Source organism: Petaurus breviceps, unplaced genomic scaffold, assembly GCF_028583685.1.
Source record: "Petaurus breviceps papuanus isolate PSGF00001 unplaced genomic scaffold, PetGlider_PUasm1.0 99, whole genome shotgun sequence".
NCBI classification, from domain to species: domain Eukaryota; kingdom Metazoa; phylum Chordata; class Mammalia; order Diprotodontia; family Petauridae; genus Petaurus; species Petaurus breviceps.
Window position 1 is genome coordinate 24,184,152 of NW_027187465.1, and position 21,281 is coordinate 24,205,432.

At 49.8% G+C, this 21,281-nt stretch overlaps 1 protein-coding gene across 2 annotated transcripts in view; it reads left to right on the top strand.

The window, feature by feature from the left end:
- The first annotated feature begins 4,581 nt into the window (after positions 1-4,581).
- The window catches only part of BCL7A (BAF chromatin remodeling complex subunit BCL7A), a 46,902-nt gene continuing 30,202 nt past the window's right edge, over positions 4,582-21,281 (top strand). The window contains exons 1-2 of one of the 2 annotated variants that reach the window (XM_069081666.1): positions 4,582-4,931; positions 20,483-20,555. In XM_069081666.1, coding sequence (XP_068937767.1) covers positions 4,723-4,931; positions 20,483-20,555 — 282 coding nt within the window. In that variant the 5' untranslated portion in view covers positions 4,582-4,722. Of the gene's footprint in view, positions 4,932-20,482; positions 20,565-21,281 lie in introns of both variants that reach the window. The other variant, XM_069081665.1, reaches the window with a different exon arrangement.

Consider the following 21,281-nt stretch of genomic DNA (forward strand, 5'->3'; position numbering starts at 1 on the left):
GGTCTAAGGGGAAATGGTGATGGTAGCTAAGGATAGCATTAGCCCTGCCTCTCACTATCACCTTCTCCCTAAAAGATGGGAATAGTATATTTCTGCGGCTGCTATTCAGTGTTCCTGTTTTATTTATCCCCTTGTGTAAACTCTGAGGTTTCTTTTGGTATAATCCCATCAAATGAACATCTCTTTGCTAGGGCACTGTGAGGCAAACTGTCTAGGAATATTTTTCAAGTGGGAAATCAGCCAGAGTAAGAGGGGCTAGTTTTGGTTTGGTTGTTTGAAGCCTCATTCTCCCTTCATCCTATTATGTCAAAAGAGGGTTTAGAAGGGCTTTTGTCTTTATGTGAGACTGCGCAGGGTTCCAAGGATCCCCCCAAAGGCCAGATGTTTCCCTGCCATCTTGCTCGGCGTGAAGCTGGTGGGTATGAATAGACCTCATTCATGTGCCACTCACCAAAGTTAGAAATCCATGGCAAATTTCAGCTCCATGAATTCTAAGAACCTGAGTCAACACCTGCTCATCTTTCCAAGTATTCCAGGGATTTTCAGCACCAAAAGATTTTAATTAACCATTTTATTTTCACTGCTTGCACTCTCATTTCTCCAGTCCCTACATGCAGCACTGTCAAATTCAAACACCTTCAATTCAGCAAGTGGGGTTTTTTAAAGTAATATTTTATTTTTTTCCCAATTACACAGTAAAGACAACTTTTAACATTCTTTTTTAAAAAATAATTTCCAATTCCAAATTTTCTCCTTTTCTCCCTCTCCTCCTCCTCCCTAAGACTGTAAGCAATTTGATGTAGGTTATATATGTGCAATCATCAACAAGTGTTTGTAAGCATTCAGTGATATTTAAAGCACTGAACTTCCTATTGGGGATACTAAGTCACAAATCAAAGCCATTCCTGTCCTTGAAGAATTTACATTCTACAGCAGCTGTTCAACATATATATAAGTAAGTATAAACTAGGGGTGAAGGAGGGAAGAATTGACAAGTAGAGGGATCTTGGTGGTCCAGATATAAAACTGGAGGGAGTTAGGGATTCCAAGAGGTGAGTCCAGGCCCAGCGCTGCACCCACTGAACCATCAAGCTGCCTGGAAGAGACCTTAGAGATCATCTAATCCAACAGCCTTATTTTACAGATGAGGAAACTGAGGCTCAAAAATGACTTTCCAAGGTCACACAGGTAGTCAATAAGCAGCAACAACTACAAATGTGCCAGGCACTGTGCTAAATGCTGGCGATACAAAAAGAGGCAAAAGACAGCTCCTACCCTCAAAGATCTTACGATCTAATGGGGAAGATGACACGCAAAAAAAATGTGTATATATACATATGTGTATACATATACATACACTCATACATATATACATAAAAGTCATATGAGGGCATAACGGGGAAATAATTATCAGAGGGAAGGCACTAGAATTAAGAGGGGTTGGGAAAAGTTTGCTGCAGAAGGTGGGATTTTGGTTAGGGCTTGAAGGGAGCCGGGGTAGGTGGAGATGAGGGAGAGTATTCCAGGTGGGGGACAGCCAGAGAAAATACCAAGGGCCTAGAAATGGAGTGCCTTGTTCATGGAACAGTCAGAAGGCCCATGTCAGTGAATCAAAGAATACATGTTTAGGGAGTAAAGTGTAAGAAAACTGGGAAGTAGAAGGGTTATAAGGGATTTGAACACCAAATAGAGGATTTTATATTTGATCCCAGAGGTGATAGGGAGCCATTGGAGTTTCTTGAAGGGGAAGGAGGGTGACAAGGATGTTTAGCTGAACCATAGAGTGTGGGAAGAGGAGTAGAATGGGAAGGTAAGTTGAGACCAGGTGGGAAGGATTTTTTAATTTTTTTTTAATTTTTTGCCTTTTTTGGGGGGGAGGGCAGTTGGGGTTAAGTGACTTGCCCAAGGTCACTCAGCTACTTTTTGTGTTGTGTCTGAAGTCACATTTGAACTCAGGTCCTCCTGACTCCAGGGCCAGTGCTCTATTCACTGTGCCACCTAGCCTCCCGGATGGGAAGGATTTTAAACGACATGAAGAGGAGTTTATATTTGATCTTGGAGGGCCTAGGGAGCCCCTGGGACTCACTGACGTGCGGGTGATGCAGTTTGGGGTTGCTGGAAACCTTGAAATGTGCTTTGGGAAAATGATTTCGGTGGCTGAATGAGGACTGGATTGGAGTGGGGAGAGAGATCTGAGGCAGGAAGACCCAGCAGTTGAAATAGTCCTGGAGGGAGGTGAGGAGGACCTGTGCCAGAATGCTGGCATGTCAGAGGAGAGAAAGGGGCCTGTTAGAAAGATATTGCAAAGATGATGTGGACACAGGGCGGCTAGGTGGCACAGTGAATAGACCACCAGCCCTGGAGAAAGGAGGACCTGAGTTCAAATGTGACCTCAGACACTTAACACTTACTACCCAAGTAACCTTGGGCGAGTCACACAACCCCAATTGCCCTCCAAAGAGAAAAAAAAAGATGATGTGGACAAGCCTTGGCAATAGATCAGATCTGGGGCTGTGGAGATGAGCTGGTAACTCCAGAGTCTGGAGTCAAGGTCTAGGCCCTCTGACTCCAAATTTTATGTTCCTTCTAACATGGCATTGCTATTCCTAAGGTAACAATAACTGTTATTTATATAGTACTTCAAAGTTTGTTCAGATCAAGAGTTTCTAGAAGGTTATTTGCACCATACAAATGTTTGCATTAAGCCCTACTATGTGCCAGATTGGCAACAAGGGGGAGCAGTGGATACAGAGCTTCAGGCCTGAGTTCAAATGTGGCCTTAGAGACTTAGTAGCTGTGTGACCCTTGGGCAAGTCACTTCAGCCTATTTGCCTCAGTTTCCTTATCTGTAAAAAGAGCTGGAGAAAGAAATGGTAAACCACTCTAGTATCTTTGCCAAGAAAACCCCAAATGTGGTCACAAAGAGTTGGGGAGGACTGAAAACAACAGAACAATAACCAAAATGATAAAAAGGCCAGATGGTCTAATGTTAGCTACTGGGGTAACAGTCAAAATCCAAAATACTTTCTGCACTTAAAGAGCTTATAATATGCTAGGAGTTGGAGGGTGGGAGGAATTTGTACCCAGATAAGTATACAGATAAGAGTTATTTTCCTGGGTTTGGGGGGACAGGGATCAGGGGTCTCCTGTAGAAAGTGCCACTCTGCCCATGAGCTCTGAATGGCGCCAGAGCCTCCAAGAGGTGGTGAGGAAGAGAATATATTCCAGGTGTTTTCTCTTTTCAGTCTCCTAATAGCCCTGAGAAATAATGACTCCTGGTGCTGCTATCCCGATTTCCCAGATGGGGAAACCAGGAGCAGAAGGAATCTCTCCTGGCTCTTATCTCTAAAGAGAGGGAACTGGACCCAACGACCTTCCAACTCCCTCCCAGCTCTAAAGCCAGAGTCCCAAAGGCCAAAGTTACTCTGGTAGATGGGGTCAGAGTCTAGATCGGAAGATGGGTTTCCCTTTCAATCTAGTACTCTCACTGATAGGCCAGACTGCCTCTCAACACTGAAAGATTCCAATTTACTGACATGAGTCTAAATTCTGAGTCCCAAAGCGAAAATTTCACAACAGCCCCTTTCCCCTTTGTTTACTGCCAAGCAAACATCTCCAGTGGAAAGGGAGAATTGACAGACTGCCCTGCAATAAACTTGGCCCCACAGTTCATATCACAGCCCAGGATTCCAATTTTAGTTTTTTGGGTTGGTTTTTTTTTCTGGTTCAGGAAGCTAACTAGCAACTTAAAGGATTTTGGCTGGATGGCCTTGTCAAGAGATTTTCCCAGTTAACACTCTTTCACGAAAACAATAAAGTGGGGAAGGGAAGGGTATGTGTTCTTTTTTCCCCCTTCTCTTTAAACAAAGGGAAGAAAACAGCTGTAACTTTTCCAAAATGAAGTTTGAGCTTTCGGCCAGCAGACGAGGGACTGGCCGCATAGGAAACTTGCAACACGGCCTGCGCAGTGCAAGCAATCCCGGGCGGGAAAGACCACGAGCCCGGTTCCCCCGAAGTCCAAGGAGCGCCCACAGTGCGCAGGGATCCCGAGGCTCGAAAGCAGAGCCTGCGAAAGCGCTCGCTCTCGGCGCTTTTGAGGAAAGATGGCGTGGGGGAGGGGGAGAGGGGCGCCAGTAGGTGGGGAATGCAGCGTGCCGCCGCGTCGGGCCCTCCCTTCCCCCACGCTCTTGGCGAGGGCTGCTCGGCACCCCCGCTTTGGGGGCGCAGGGAGTTGCGGGGGACCTTTTCAGGTCTGCATTTGTCAAAGGGCAGGACGAAGCGCGGGTCACCCAGCAGCCCCCCGCGCAGAAGCCTTCCAAGGCCTCTTTACTGATTTATTTATTAAAGGGGAGGGAAATGCGGCAGCCCCCGGGGCGTCGCACGCTCCAGAACTTGGCTCGGGCGCGTCCCCGGAGCGCAGGAGCCCCCCGCGGTCGGCTTCTCCTTCACCGCGGTGACCCGGCCGCTGCAGCCCGAGCCGCTGGCCCTGCTCGCTGCTGCCTCTGCCGCCGCTGCCCGGAGCTGCTGCTGCTGCTGTAGCTGCCGCCGCCGTTGCTGCGGCGGCTCCTCCTGCCGCCGCCGCCGCCGCCGCTGGGCGCCTGCGCACTGGGCCCGGAGCGAGCGGCGGCAGCAGGCTTTGTGTGTATGTATGTGTGTGTGTGCGAGTGTGTGTGTGCGTGCGGGAGTGTGTGTATGTGTGCGAGTGTGTGAGTGAGTGTGTGGATGCATGCATGTGTGTGTGTGTGTGTGGATGTGCGTGCGAGTGAGTGCGCGGCTGAGGAGGGGAAAGCGAGAAGGGCCAGGGCGCGCTCCAGCAGCCTCGCTCGCCTAGCCAGCACCATGTCGGGCCGGTCGGTTCGAGCCGAGACCAGGAGCCGGGCCAAAGATGATATCAAGAGGGTCATGGCGGCCATCGAGAAAGTGCGCAAATGGTAAGGGGGGGCGGGCCCCCCGGGAGGGGGAGGGGAGGGGGCCCGAGCGAGCCGGCCGGCCGACCTCCGGGCGTGCGCGCGTGTGTGAGTGTGGCCGTGTGTGCGCGCGGGAGTGTGCCCGCGGGGGCCCGGGCCCGGGCCGGGGAGGGGAGGCAGGAGGGAGCCGAGCCCGGGTCACCTGCCCAGGGGGCGCCCGCGCCGGAGCCGAAGCCGAGCGGCTGCCCCAGGTGCGCTCGCGCCGCGGCTCCCGCAGCTCCCCACCCCACCTGGCGCGGCGGCAGCGGCCCCGAGCCCGGCCGTGCGCGAGCCCGCAGCCCGCAGCCCGGAGCCGCTCCCCGGGGCGGAGGCAGCAGCGGCGGCGGCGGCGGCGGCAGCGGCGGGGAGGGGAAATCCAGGCAGGACCCAGAAGCCATTTCGTTCTCTGCGAGTCACATGAAGGCAGCTTTTTGTGCGGCGGCCGCGGGGCCCCGGGCGGGATGCGCTGCGCTGCCGGGCGGCGGAGGCGAGGGCTCCATTGTGCCGCCGGGGGGGGGGGGCGCCTCCTGCTCCCCCCGCCCTTCCCCCGCCGGCGCCCCGCAGTCTGCAGAGGCCGCTGAGCGCTTTCGGAGGGGGAGCGAGCGAGCAGGATTGGGGGCCGGGGCCGACCCCCACCCCTTCCGGCCCGGGTGTAAGCCCGGGGCGCGGGGCTGGTTAATTTCCTTGTAATTGACCCGGGGCACTGAGAAGCGCCAGCCGGGTCCGGTATTTGGAGTGCTGCTTCTGCTCCGGAAAAGAGGGTGTTTTGAAACGGGGGTGTGTGTGAATACACCCCAGCCGACTACTGTTGGGGGGCATCCGCCTCATTCAAGCAGATGGAACCGCTCGGCTTCTCATCAAAACTTGACTTCTTGTTAACCTTGGGCTAGTTTGGCTCCCTTCGGGGGGTGGTCAGTGAGGTGGGGGCGCCTACCTTGGTTTCCAGACGCCGGCGTGTACGAGGTTAGCCAAACCCACTTGGGTGGAACCCTTCCCCGTGTGTCCCTCATCTCAACTTCACTTTCCCATGGATTTACCAGCCCCCTCCCCTTGGCCTGTGAACTGGGAGGAGGAGTGTTCCCAGAAGTTCGCTGGACCGCTCTGTAATGTTTCAGGATGTTTTGACCTATATGTAAACACGCATACGTACAACTTTAGGTTTGGTTGACAAGTTTAGGGGATGGTGTTACTTTTTTTAAAGTCCCCTCCCCTGTTAAGGTCGCTGTGGTCTCAGTTTCTAAACACTGGAAGCAGTGCTCCCTCATAGGTTGTCAGAAGTTAGTAGTTACCCTCTGGAGCCAAACCCAACCAAAAAAAAAAAAAAGAAAAGGGGAAAAAAATCAATAACGTCCACGTGCTCCGAGCCCTCCTATTGAAATGGGCTGCCTCCGAGTGGCTAGATGCCGGGACAATGGACTGATTTGGCTTACCAGGGGACAAAGAATATTCAGAACCATGAGAAGAGGATTGTGTGGCTGGGCCGTTCCAGTCCATTCTGACTCACAACCCCGGTGTTAAAGGATTACCAAATTCCGGAAATGCATCCCTATAAAATGATGAAAAAAAAATCACCATCCACTAAAAACCAAAAAGAGACCTTATCATAGAACCTTCTTCTGTCGCTTGATGGGTTGGGTCAGGAAAGTTTTCCTTTAAGAAAAGTGTTGTTTTTCTGGGTCCCCTTATCTGTCACTACGACCACCGGGTTTCCTTTAGGAGAAGGAGCCCAACGTTTTTCTCATTGCCTTTGCGTCCAAACATACAAATAGGGAGAGTGGACACGTTTCTTTCTGTTTTTTTTGCCTCTTCTCCACCGTGCCGGTGGGCCCCCCACCCCCACCCCATTCAGAGGAGAACCTTGTGGAGGGCCCCAGCGACCTGACAGCTGCTCCAGCTGGTTGCTTATTAGGCTCTCAGCAGCCCAGCAGGACTCTCCAGCTGCTGCACCAGGGGCAGATGGAGCCACCTCATTTCAACTCTGAGGGGCTGTTCCTTGTTGCCTACCCCAGAGTTCAGCCTGGACGAGAATGGGTGAAAGCCAGACCACTCATCGTCTCCTGTCCCTTGTCATTTTGCTTTTTTAGAATTTCATTTTGGGACCTGCTTTTTTGAGGCTGGCTCCCCATCCCCACTTTGCTTTTGTTTGTTTGGTTACCAGAAGAGATTTTTGGAGTGGGCCTAGTTACTCCAGACCTTTTTGCTTCTTTGGAGCCTTTGAGTGGAGCTCTCGCAATGTGGGGGCACCAGACCAGCAATGTACATAATTATATCTTAACTGGACCCGGGGCTGCAAGGAAACTTGCAGCACCTTGGTGGTTGGTACTCATCCCTTTAGAAAATCTGATTTGGTGTATCATTTGGCCTACAAGCTCCACAGCAGCGATCCTTCAAAAAAAGTTACCCTTCCACCCATACCCCATCCCATCAAGGAGCTGGATGCCCTTGACTCTTCTGTTTCCAAGGCAAGGTCTACCATTTCCTTCTGTTGAGATAGCAAACCCATTGTGGCATTTCCACAATCTAAGAAACCCAATGGTACACAGCACTACCAAAAGATATCTGTGGGAGGAAAAAATACCAAAATGGTGGTGTCCTCTTTGATGAACCAGCCAATGGAGAGGAAAAAGAAACCCAACCCCAGTGGGTTGGAGGTTAAGGGAGAGAAGGGCCATGGGTCCCCAGAGAGGCAGAATTGTTCTGTGAAATGTTCTGTTACAGATTAGAGCAGGTGGCACTGGCCCAGGCTGCCTTCGGTCAGGGATGCGGGACATAAACAGTAGACAGCTGTACCCTAGGGCAGGCCAAGGCCTGTTTCCCTTAGAGTTGGGTCTGAATGTTCCCAGAGTTGGCTCTTGGGGCTGGGAAGGCCAGATGGAGCTATTTTGGGGAGAGAAGTTTTTTTTTTTTTTTGTTAGGGTTTCCATTCCATCTTCCATACTTTAGTTTTATTTACAAGAGGCAGGGTTGATTCAGTGGGAAGAGTGATGGAATCGGAGAGGAGAATTTGGGTTTCAGTGCTGTCTAGGTGACCTAGGGTCAGTCATGTCCCCTCAGTGGGCTTTTCCTTGTTTCTGTAGTGACAGGGTTGGAATAAATTAGTGCTAATGGCCCATTCCAGCTTGAAACCTCTGGTTCTCTATGAACTCATTCTGTTCCCAGATGCCACGGGCTTCCAAACTTGTGTCTCAATGTCTCTGATGTTCTTCCTTGGCTGCTTGGTAGGCATTTCTTTTGGTCAGGTCTGCTTGCCACCCATGTGACCTTGGCCAAGTCCCTTAGTTTCCTCATTTGCAAAATGGTGTTGGGGGTGGGGATAGATGTCCCTTCTGGTTCCAAATCTGTGCTCCTTTGAATGATCTCTAAGGTTGATTGCAGCTCTGAATCTGCCATCCTGTGATTCTACAAGCATTAAGTGCCATTCTCAACAGAGCTTATGTTCGATGGGAAATTTCAAGATAATTCAAGAAGGTAGAGAGCAGTGTCAATGAGGAGGATAGGGAAAGGCTTCCAGTAGGAAGAAAGCAGTCCCTGAACTGAGCTAGGAATGGAGGATTTTGAGAGGGAGAGGTGAGGAGAAGGGAGGGTGTGCATGGAGGTGGGAGATGATTCTGAGTTCTGGGCACAACCAAGAAAGCCGGTACCTTCCAGCCCTGGATTCTGTGGTGGAGGTCCCCTCGAGAGTCCTGTGGCCAGTGGTTTGGGATCCATTGGATGAATAAGACTAAGGCCCTGCTGAGGTTTAGACAGGGCCAAGGAAGGCCGAGGGACAAGCTTCCTGGGAGACTTGAATGCCCGAGGAAGAAAAGCCCCTTTGTGTGGAATGAAATTCCCTTCTTGGGGCACAGAACTCTCTTTGAGTCAGCAGGTCTGTGTGTGGGGGTCATGCGGCATCGAGGCTCTAGGCCAAGGTCAGATGGGCACTTAAGGCAAGAGAGGCTTTTTTTCCTACAAAGGACCTCCTCTGAGCTGGGGGCTTCTCGAAGGCCCTTTTAGCAGGCTGGGGCCGATGGTGAACCCCTCCACCACCCTAGCCTGGAGAGTAGGGGAGAAGAGAGAGCATGCTTCTGTTTTCAGGTGCTCGGTTACAGGAAGTAGCACAGGTGGAGACCGGCTCTAGCAGAAGGCCACAGCATTTACCAGGGATGTGCCATTCATACTCACCAGACATGATTTTGATATTTTTATCCATGGCGTGATTTTTGAGATTTGTGTGTGAAATGTGGCTTCAGTCCCTGCCTCACCCCACCCCGGATTCCTTCCCTCCCTTCCCTTCTACCCACTCTTTGTCCTGTCTGTGGTCCTCTGGGACCTCATTTTGGGGTTTGTTTGTTTTTTTTTAGCTCTTTCTTTGGTCCAGTCTGTCCTCATTTCTTTGTTTCCCTCTGCCCTTGACCTGTGTCTGTGGTCCTGTCTCTTGCTATGGGCCAGTCTCTGCCCACGTGCCTGTCTCTCCCTACCTCTGACCTCTTGTCTCTGATTCATATTCACTCTTTTCCCTTCTTTCTTACCTTTTTTATCTCTCTCCTTTTCCCTTCTCCCTTCTTTTCTTCTCTCCCTCCCTCCTTCCTTCTCTCTTTCACTTCTCCCCTCCCCCAGTCTCCGACTGTCTCTGACTGTGTCTCTTCTTTGGCTCAGTCTCAGCTCCAGTCTCTTTGTCTCCTTTCTCTCTCCCTCTCCTCCCCTCTTCTCTCCTTTCTCTCCCTTCCCTCCTTTTCTCTCATTCTGTCCTCCCTCCTTCCTCTCTTTTCTCTCTCCCTCCTCTCTTCTTCCCTCCCCCCTTTTTCCCCTTCGCTCTTTTCTCTCCCCTCTTTTTCTCCCTCCTTCTTTCTGTCATCTTTCCCCCTCTTTTCTCCCCTTTCCCTACTTCCTCTCACCTTCCTCTCCCCCCTCTTCTCTCCTTTCTCTTTCTACCTCCTCTTTCTTTCTCTTCTCTCCCCCTCCCTCTCTCTTCTCTCCCCCTTTCTCTTCCTCTTCCTCTGTTTTCTTTCCTCCTCTTCTCTCTTCTTTCCCCCTTTTCTCTTCTCTCCCTTCTCTCTCCCCCTTTCTCTCCCTTCCTCCTTCCCTCTTTCAGTCTTCTTTCCTTCTCCTCTTTCCTTCCCCCCTTTTCTCTCCTCTCTCTCTCCCTCTTTTCTCTCACCTTTCTTTGCTTCCTTCCTCTCCTTTTTTTCTCCCCCCTCTTCTCTCTTCCTCCCTCCTTCTCTCTCGCTGTCTCTCTCTGTCTCACCCTGCCTCTGACCCCTCTGCCTGTTTGCTGTGCCCATTCCTGTCTCAGTGGTATCTCTTTGTCTCTCTGTCCCTCCCAGTCTTTGCCACTGCCTCTTATGCTGATGCTTGGCACACAGTCAGTGCTCCATAAATGCTGGTCCGTCCTTCCCCCTGCCTTTGTCTCTCCCCGCCTTCGGCTGTCTCTCTTCTCTTTCTCCCGCTTGGGCTCAGCCTCGGTCCTTTCCCGTCCGGCCTCTGCCTGTGCCTCGATCTCCTCTGGTTCTGCCCCCTCTGGGAGTGAACCCTCTGCTCCTAAAGTGAGGCCCCCCTCCCGCCCAAGCCCCACTGGTGCATTTGGGCACGTGTGTTTGTAACTCGCCGCTGCAGCATCTGCCGGGCGTGGAGCCTCATGGCAGTGACTTTAAAAATAAACTCCCAGAACGCCAGGCACGAAGAGTGACTTCTGATCCCGAGCCGAATGAATGAAAGGGCAGGGCTGGGGGGGGGGGGAGAGCTGGGGGCGAGGGCGATTCCTGTCTGGGGAGGGGCCGAGCGCCAGCTCCCCTCTGAGCAAGCACGTGGGCCTGGGAGTCTGGGGGAGCAGCTGAGGCTCCTGGCTTTGGGCCGCGGGACCGGGGGCACGCACAGGCATGCCCTGGGCCCCAGAGGTGATCTGGGCTTTATTAGGGTCAGACCGGCCGGCAGGCTCAGCTCTTCAAGGCTTAGGGTTGTTTACCGAAGTCTGGGGACCCTCCTTATCTGCCCAGGTCCTTGGAATTGGACCCTCCCCTCCCTTCCTCTCCTGCTTTCCCTCCTTCCCTTCTTTCCTTCTTCCTTTCCTTCATTCCTCCCTTCCTCTCTTCTTTCTTACCTTCCGTCTTCCTTTCCTCTGTTCATCCTTCCCTTCTTTCCTTCCTCCTCTCCTCCCTTCCCTTTCTTTTCTTCCTTTCCTTCCTCCCTTCCTTCTCCTTTTTCTTCCTCCCTCCCTTCCAATCCCTAGTTTCCTTCACTCCCAACAAGCCCCTACTATATGCCCTGTATCCTGTGCTAGGTACTGGAGACTATAAAGACAAAAATGAAATGGTCCCTGCCCTCAAGGAACTTACATTCTCTCCGGAGAGACAACATATACAACGTTATAAAAATATATACAAAATAATTGTAAAGTATATTGGAGACAGGAAATTAAGGATTCTTCAGAGGTTGAGGTGTGTGGGGAGGGCCGCCCTGCTCTGTGGAACCAGCTCTGGGACGGCATGGAGATGAGAGAATGGTGTCCAGTGTTACAAAGTAGCAAGAAGGACAGGTTGACTTCAGGAAGAGAAATAAGGTATAATAAGACTGGGATAGAGACCAACCTTGTGAAAGGCTTTTTAAGGCCAAACAGAAGAGTTGATGCTGGATGCCAGATAAAATAGGGAGCCAGGGTAGTTTATGGAGCTAGGCAGCAACTTGCATGCATACACTTGTCCTTCTCTTTCCAGCTCCCCAAATTGGGGAGTCTCTCCTAGAGAGAGGCCTGATCCTCTTCCTTCCTTCTCAGTTTATCAAGGTTCGAGGTCCCCCCCCCTTGAGGTTTGCTCTTTGAAAAAAATTATCTTGTATATACTTAGCAATTTACATGGTATATTTCTCAGGAGGATATAAGCTCCCTGAGAGAAGGACTTCTTTTTCTTTTTCTCTCTGTGTTTCTCCAGTGTCTGGCGCATAGGCCATCAGTAAATGCTTGTTGAAGAAAGGGCCCCTTTTCACTCAAAATATTTATAGCAGCACTTTTTTTTTCTTATTTTGGAGGGGCAGTTGGGGTTAAGTGACTTGCCCAAGGTCACAAGGCTAGTTTTTTTGTGTGTGTGTTAATTGTCTGAGGTCGAATTTGAACTCAGGTCCTCCTGACTCCAGGGCTGGTGCTCTATTCAGTTCACCACCTAGCCACCCCCCCCTAGCAGTACTTTCTTGCGATAGCAAAAGAAATAGGTACCCATTGATTGGAATAGATAAACAAATCATACAGGAATGTCATGGAATTTAGTGCTGAAATGTATGATGAATACGGAGAATCATGAAAAGACAGCTCAGAACTGATGCAGGGTTAGGTAGGATTTGCTGAGAAAAGTCCACAATGATTCCATCAGTGGAAATAGAACCATCACCAAAAAAAATCTAAAATGAGTATTACAAAATTAGAAAGAATAAACCTGGCCCCAAAGAAGAGATATGAGAACCCCCACCTCAGCCCATCCCTTTGCAGTAGGACAACCCCAAGTGTTATTACATTGTTGTGTGAATTTTCATTTTTTTTTTGAGATATTGATCATTTAGCTAATTGTTTTCCTTTGTCTTCATAAAAATACTTTTTTTAAAAACGGGATAGCTCTCTGGAAGGGGAAGGAAAAGAAAATGGGGAGGAAAGTTATGGTGATGTTAAGAATAAAAGGTATCAATAAAAATTTATTTTAAAAATTATTAAATGTTTGTTGGATTTGTTAGATTTCATCTGCTGATACTCTGGAAGACTAGGTACTTTCTGGCTTTGTGACCCAAGGCTTTGTGTGACTAAATGTAACTGCCTCAGTTTCCTCCTTTGTAAAATGAAGGCAGCAGTATACTACTTAACAAACGGAGTTGTTTGTGAAGAAAGCACATAATTAACCCTGAGGGCCCGTGTGGCCATAGTGGGAAGAGCTTTGAATGTGGCGCTGGACGCAGTCTGGGCTCTCCCTGGGTGACCTCCGGCAAGTTACTTCCTTCTTAGGGTGAAATAGCTATTGTTTATGTGGGGGTTTCAGGTTTGCAAAGCGTTTCATAAATACTACCCCATTTTGTCCTCATAGCCACCCTGGGAGGTAGGTGTGCTTATTATCCCCATTTTATAGTTGAAGAAACTGAGGTAAGTGGCTCAGGCAAGATTTGAACTCAGATTTTCCCCCATGCTCCCAGCTGCCTCTGGGGCTGGATTTCCAAACTCAAAGTCAGATGATCCCTGTGGCCTTGGAAAGTTCTATAAACGTGTGTTCTTTTTGCTGGCTCCTTTATGGCTATTTTAAAGGAGAGAAAAACAAAAGTAGCACCATGAGATCAGGAAGTAAGAGCTAGAAAGCAGGTCAGATCTCCTGATCCAGCCCTTTCCTTTGAGATGGAGAAACTGAGGTCTAGGCACTTGCCAAGATTGAAGCATTGGACTCAATTGAGATGAAATAACAAGGCTGGTGTTTATGCTAGAGAAGGAAAGAGGAGCCAGTAACTTCGATTTCCTCCTGGATGCTGATGACAGTTGTTCCCATATATTGTGGCCAGCTGCCTAAAGGAGACAGCGGTGGGCAGCCGAGTGGGCTTCTGGAGGCCCTGGCAGGGGGCTTTGGACTTGCATGTCCTTTTCTTAAGAGCTTTTTGAGTGGTGGGGCAAGCTTGGAAACCCGGGCTCCAGATGGTTGGGTAGAAACCAGATGCCGGAACAGTTGAACTTTTGCAGGTCGATGGCCAGAGGGAGGGACATCAGCCCTAGGAAGGCAATGGCCAGGGTTTTTAATCCTCATCCTTTTTTTTTTTTCTTTTTGGAGAGGGGAAGGTAGGGCAATTGGGATTAAGTGACTTGCCCAAGGTCACCTAGCTAGTTTTGTGTCAAGTGTCTGAGGCCACATTTGAACTCAGGTCCTCCTGACTCCAGGGCCAGTGCTCTGTTCACTGTGCCACCTAGCCACCCCAGTCCTCATCCTTCTGATCACCCAGAGCACACAAGTGATTTTCTCCAGGGGTCTGCTTACCTGATGGCCCAGTATCACCAAGCCAGAACTTTTCATGCTAGAATGAGGTACCCATGGAAAGACAGGGAGAGGAAAAGGCTGGAATTGCTCTGAGCCAAGACCCAGAGAATGGGAAGGGGTTTGGAGGCTCTGTTTTTTAGTTCCTGAAACAGCTTAGGAAAGAGTGTCCATGAGTATGTATGGGGGAGGGGGGGAGTGAAATATCTGCCACTCTCACTTCCAGCATCAAAAGTTGTTTTTAGGGGGAGTTTTTTAGGTAATTGTTGTTTTAAAAGCAGGTTTTGAATAACAGAGCTAATTAATTCAACCAGTTTTGTTTTTTTTTTGTTTATTTAAAAAAATTTTTTTTTAGAACTGTCATTTGGACTTTGTGCACCCACAAACCAAGACTAGATCGGGCAGCAGAAATGGGGCTGGGTTTTGAAGGGAGAGACGAAAGTTCTAATGTCAGCTCAGAGGCTTATGACCTATATACTGACTACCTCACCTCTCTGGGCCTCATTTTCCTTCTCTGTAAAATGAGGGGTTTGGATGAGGTCCCTCTGAGATATGGGATCCCATAATCCTATTTACAGTGAATACAGGTGGCATACTGTTCTCTGGATTTTTATAATGGGAGACATGGCCGCCTGGGTGGCTGTATCATAGGCCTTCCCAGTGCCTCTTGAATCTAATCCCTCCTCCCCACTCCATCTTGGGCTATCCCAGCATCTTCCTCATTGAACAGCTGTTGAGTTCTAGGCCACTCCGATGAAACCACTTCAATGCCTCCCTCCCTATCCCTTCTAGGACCAGAGATGTCCTGTCCCCCTTCTCTTCCCTCCCCCTCCCCCCCCCCCCCCTACAGCTTTATGATCAAGATCAAGCCCACTTTCATGTTTTATTGCACAGTAGAAGTTTTTGTTACAAGGAGAGTCATCATGGCCTCAGAACCAGGAGGACCTGAGCTCAAATGCTGTCTCTGACCAATTCAGGCTCAGTGACCCTGGACAAGTCACAACTCCTCAGTGCCCCAGGACCCAGAGGTGTCACCGAGTGTGACCCAGACCATATTAAAATGTAATTGGAAAATGTTTAAGCAAAAATACAACAGAGTGCAGATAATGTTAATTTGTGGTTTTCTAAGTCATTATGTCCAACCATTTATGTTTGAGTCTGATACTGCTGCTCTAGGCAATTCTCTAGGACTTTATATTACTTAGAGGGGTCAAGGCTTTGTTGGTAGAGGAAGAGGGCCTTCTTCTGGGGAATTTCCTATATCATAGAAATCACCCGTCCACTGGCTAGTGTTTGATCTGGAGTCAGAAAGGCCTGAGTTCAAATCTAGCCTCGGACACACTACTTTTGTGAGCCTGAGCAAGTCACCTAACCTCTGTTTACCTCAGTTTCCTCAACTGTAAAATGGGGCTAATAATAGCACCTGCCTTCTAGGGTTGTGAGAATCCAGTTTGTAAAGCACTTAGCCAGTGCCTGGTACATAGTGGGCATTTTGAATGGGTTTGAAATTTGGGCAAAGAGGGGCTGGGTCTTCCTTGGCTTGGGTTAATCAGTCTCCTCTGTCTTTTTGCAGTGAGTTTGTCCTTCATCTTCACCTTTGCTGCACTTGGCTGTATGACTAGAACAAGTCATTTGCTATGGGCATGTCTCAGGTTGCCTTCTCTCTTAGCCTAGGTTTCCTCATCTCCACAATGGGAATAACCATAGCCCTTATAATAAATGCCCAATGTGAGGTACACATGCACATAAAGCCTCCCAACTTCCTCTCAGCCTTAGCTGAAATCCTACCCTCTTGCTGGAGGAATTTCTCACCCCCTCAGGGCTAATGTCTTATACTCTTGAATTGTTGTTCTTCAGCCGGATGTGACCCCATTTGGGGTTTTCTTGACAGATACTCATTTAACAAGTGGGGAAACTGAGGCAGACGGGGCTAAGTGACTTGCCCAGGGTAACACAGCTAGGAAGTGTATGAAGCTGGATTTGAACTCAGATCCTCCAGACTCCAGGTCTGGTGCTCTGTCTTGTGTTGCCCCCTTGGCATATCTTGTATGTAGCTAACATTGTCTCCCTCATTAGAGGCATTGTTTTTCTTTTTGGAGGGCAATTGGGGTTAAGTGACTTGCCCAAGGTCACACGGCTAGGTTTTTTGTGTGTGTGTGTGTGTGTGTGGTGTGTGTTAAGTGTCTGAGGCCGGATCTGAACCCAGGTTCTCCTGACTCCAGGACTGATGCTCTATTCACTGTGCCACCTAGCCGCCCCCATTAGAAGCATTCTTGAGGGCATGGGCTGTTGTCTGCCTTCCTCTGTGCGTCCTGGATTATCCCAGTGCCTGCCAGCACTTTTGATGGTAATTAATTGATCAGAGCACTGTAATCTCCTTGTCCCCACCCTGGTCCTCTCCTGCAGATGTTAATGGAGCAGTTTTAGGACCTATGGAAGGTACTGGGCCCTGAAGGACTAACAGTGTTTGGGTTCAGGTGGCCTGTCTTTCTGGAAGGGGAGGGAGTAGAGGAAAGGACTAAGCATTGATTAAATGCTCACAGGCCCTGTGCCAAGCCCTTTCCCTGTATCACCTCATTGGATCCTCACTACAGCCCTTCCAAGCAGGGTTCTTGTTATCCCCATTTTTCAGGATAATAGAATTGTGGCTGTAAAGCCAGAAGGGACTCCAGAGGCTACCTGGCCCAACCCCCCTTATTTTACAGATGAAGAAACTGAGGCTCACCGAGCTTAAGTGACTCACCTGAGGCCACCACACCAGAATTGAAACTCGAGCCCTCCGATGACCAACACATCGTTCTTTCTGATACCACCCTCTGCCAACAGTAGAGTGAACTGGCCCTGAACAGAGAGGGATCTGTGTTCCCCTCATCCTCACATCCCTGCCCCGCTGCGTTGCTTCCTTGAGGATCTAGCCAGCCTTCCGCTAGATCTTGGGGCTGTGTGTTCTACGTGCACGTGTGACCCAGGAGAGGGACATGAATAATATATAATGGAGACAGCCAAGGGCTGGGGGGAGCAGAGCCCATTAGCATGTTGCTTTCCAGTCGGGCTCCTCTTACCCATCTGCGGCCCCTGCCCTTGAGCCAAGAGGCCTGTGTTGAGTTGCCTTTCAGACCACATCAGCATCAATACTGAGCTGGCCCTCGGGTGCAGCCAAGCATGGCTCCAAATTCTCTGCTCCCCCCCCCGCCCCCCCCCTCTCCCCCTCTCCCCCCTCTCCCCTTTCCCTTTCTCACTCCTTCTCCTCCTCTCTCTGTCCTGTCTCCCTTACTGTCTTTTTCCTTCCCTTTCCCTTTCTTCCTCCCCTCCCCTCTTTTTCTCTTCTGTCTCTGTCTCTGTCTCTCCCCCCCTTTCCCTTTCTCACTCCCTCCCCCCTCTGTCTCCCTTCCTGTCTTTTTCCTTCCCATTCCCTTTCTCTTTCTCTTCTCTCAATCTCCAGAGGTGCCTCCCAGTAGGGTTTACGCTCTCTGCAGAGACCCCAGGCCCTTCCTCCCCAGAAGAGCCCAAACAGGAATCCTTGGCTGTTAGACATGTGTGGTGGGTGAATGGCCTTTGGCAAGGTTCCTACCCAAATGACAAACGAAAGTGGGTCAAGCTGGGTCTGGTTAGGGGGTGTTTCTGCCAACTTGCCACCGTGGGCATGGTGCCCAGGGCCTTCTGCCTTCTGCTGACCCAGATAAAGGACCCCAGGCTCTCTGTTGCAGGGGGATGGCCTTTTCCCCAGTCATGGGTTGTGGTGCAGTGGGCAGATGGCTTGAGTTGACGTAGTAACAGTAGCTGACATTTATATAGTGCGTGAAGGCTTACAAAGCTCATTTTATCCTAACAACAACCCTAGAAAGTGGGTGCCATTGTTCCCATTTTGCAGACGAGGGAAACTGAGGCAGAGAGGTTAAGTGACTTACTCGGGCTCACACAACTAGCAGGCATCTGAGACTGGATTTGAATCTCAGTCCTCCTAGGTCCTCAAGCCCAGCACACTTCCCCCGCTGCCCCAGAAGCTCTTTTATTAACTCCCTGTATCATTTTTACTTCTCTGAGCCGTTGGGGGTTGGACTAGATAACTTGAAGAGGGGGGTGTTGGGAGAGTTGGGCTGGAATGATCTTATTCCTCGGTCGTCTTGGCTCTGCCCCCAGAGGCCCTTCCAGCTTTAAATCAGTGATTCTTACGCCCCCCCCACCCCAGCTCAGCCCTCACCATCTCTTGGTTATCATAATACCTTTTTAAAAAAATAAAATTTTATCAGGGTGGGGTTAGGTGGTGTAGTGAATAGAGTACCGGCCCTGGAGTTGGGGACCTGAGTTCAAATCCGGCCTCAGACACTTGACACAGGACTAGCCGTGTGACCTTGAGCAAATCACTTAACCCCAAGTGCCCTGCCCTCCCCCCTCCAAAAAGCAAAAAAAATAAAATAAAATTTTATTCATAATTTTCATTCATAATTTCATTGTTCAGTTGTTTCAATCCTGTCCAACTCTTCGTGACCTCATTTGGGGTCTTCTTGGTAAAGATACTGGAGTCATTTGTCATTTCCCTCTCTAGCTCATTTTACAGATGAGGAAACTGAGGCAAATAGGGTTAAGTGACTTGCCCAGGATCACACAGCTAATAAGGCCTCTGATGCCAGATTTGAACTCACAAAGATGAGTCTTCAGGTGGCAGGGCTTCGTGCACTCTGGCATCCGCTCCCTAGCCCAGATTTTCCCCCTGTATCCTTCCCCCTTCATCTCCATCCCCAAAGTTTTGGGATACTGTCATTTATCCGGTGCAGTTTTCTGTTGTTTTACCCACCACCTCCTTAGGATTAAATTATGGAGTCTCCAATTAATTTTAATGGAGTTTTATTAATTTCTTTTCATCACCTACATTTCTCAGTGAGCCATCTGTCCCTCATAGCTGTGAGGGGGGAGGAGGAGGAGACATCATTGTAGCAAGCTGACGGCATCTGCACATGTATGTGCCAGATGCCCATCATATAACAAAGGATTCTTTTTAGGGAGAGAAGAAGAGGGGAAAAAATCAGCAAAAGTGATCAGAACATTGAAAAATCTGACGGAATTAGAATAAAATAGCCCCTTCCTTTGCACCCCAGCCTTTAGTCTCAGCCCTCCACTCCGTTTTGTGTGCATCTCCCAGGCTGCGGTATTCCTAAAGCTTGGATCTGACCATATCGCTTCCTGTGCCTCTAGGATAAGACCCAAGCTCCTCTGTGCCCTGCTCTTAACCCTTTCTCAGTCTGGCTCTAATCCATCATGCCATAGTGATTTCACATTATCACTTAATGTTCCAGCCGTTTTTTCAGTTCCCCTCTCCAAGCCTTTGCGTAGGCTGTCCCTCATGCCAGGAATGCCTTCCTGTCTCTCCTCCTGGAGTCTCTAGCATGCTTTACGCCTCATCTCAGGGGCTGCTTCCTAGCACTCTTTTCTATTATCTCTCCCTCTCCCCCCTCCCCAGTCTGTTAATTCTCTCTTGAAATCACTTTCTGCATATTTCTGCATCCCTTGTTGTGTCCTCTCAGTCAGCTTCTTGAGGGCAGGGACTGGTTTTTTCCTCTTTGTATTTGATTGCTCATTGCCCAGCACAGCCAACCTGATAAATAATGATCCCCAGATGCCATTGTCATTCCCATTTTACAGTTAAAGAAACTGAGGCAAACAAGTTAAATGCCTTACCCAGGGTAACTAATAAGTGTCTCAGGCAGGGATTAGAACTCAGACCTTTCAGACTCCAGGCCAAGTGTTCTATGCACTGAACCACCCAGCAGTCTAATACAGCTAGATGTTTACAGAGAAAAACAAGAAAGTCCCTGCCTTCAAGACGCTTAACCTTTTTTTTTCTTTTTAATTGTTGTTGATGTCTTTCTTTTTACATCACGATGAGTTCTAGATATGTCCTCTCTCCCTCCCCTACCCAGCGAGCCATCCTCATATAACAAAGATCGAAAAAGAAAGAGTTTGTTAAAACTGGCCCCACTTAGACAGTGATGTATGCGGCATTCCCTACCCGTGGCCCCCCACCTCTGCGGTGTGGAGGGAGCCCAGGCCACGCTTGGGCCTGGTTGCTCAGGTTTGTTCTGTCTTTCCTTTCTGTTTGTATTGTTGTACTGGGGTGTGTGGTCCCCCAGGTCCTGCTTGCCTCATTCTATGGCCTCCCTGCATCCTCTGAATCCTTCAGAGTCATTGCTTGTCCCAGGTCAGTGATATTCTGTGGGGTTTGTGTTTGCTGCGCCATGCCCCAACCCTTGGGCGCACACACACACACACACACACACACACAAGCTGCGGTGAGCATTGGGTGTGTCTGGGGCCTTTCTGTCTCCGACGAGGAGTTTGCATTCTCCCAGACAGACAGACTGCTGAGGAGGGCAGGGAGTGCCCCCTGGCCCGGTGGCCAAGCCCTGCATCGGCCTGACTGGAGGAGTTTGGTCTCTGTGGGCAGAGATTGGTCTTGAGCACCTTGGACAGATCCAGCGTCCTGCCCCCAGAACCCTGCCTCCCCCCGCTCTGCTTGTTGCCGGCCCCCTCCCCAGGACCCCAAGTAACCAGGATCTCTTTGTCCATCATCCACAGGGAGAAGAAATGGGTGACTGTAGGCGACACGTCCCTCCGAATCTACAAGTGGGTCCCCGTCACCGAGCCGAAGGTAGATGACGTGAGTATGCCTGGCCGCTGTCCTGTAGATTTGGGTCAGGAAAGGTGTGTGTGAGGGCCTGTGCTCTGCACTGGGGACAACACAGGAGTTATTATTTATTAACAATAATAACAGTGCTTGCCATATGCCAACACTGTGCTGAGTGCTCTACAAATGGGATCTCATTGGAGCCTCAGCAGCAGCCCTCAGAGGTGGGTACTATTAGGATCCCCATTTTACAGGTGAAGAAACTGAGGCAGGCTGGCTACCTGATTTGCCTAGGAAGTGTCTGAGGCTGAATTTGAATTCAGATTTTCCTGTTCCTGGGCCTCAGTTTTCTATTCATGACTCCTCCCAAGAAGAAGACTGGTCATTAAAACATATAGTATTATATAAATAGCTTTAAAGAAAGTTATAAAAACACAAGGGCTGTTTGAGATGGGACGGGGACAGTTGGTGGGGACCATGAAAACATCACAGAGGAAGTGATGCTGGAGATGAAGTCCGTGTTAACAGGTCCTTGTGGGGAGAGAGATGGGGTCCAGGTTCCACAGGGAACAGGGTGGGCACAAGGCCTGCTTACACGCCAGAGAGCAGCCCAGTTTGGCTGGCTTGCAGAGTGTGTGGAGGGGAGTTATATGAGCCAAGGGCCAAAGGTACCATATTGCATGAGCCCGTTACCCCCAGGACAAAATAGGGAGGCCTTGGTTAGGCATTTCGAGCCCTTCCCACAGTGTT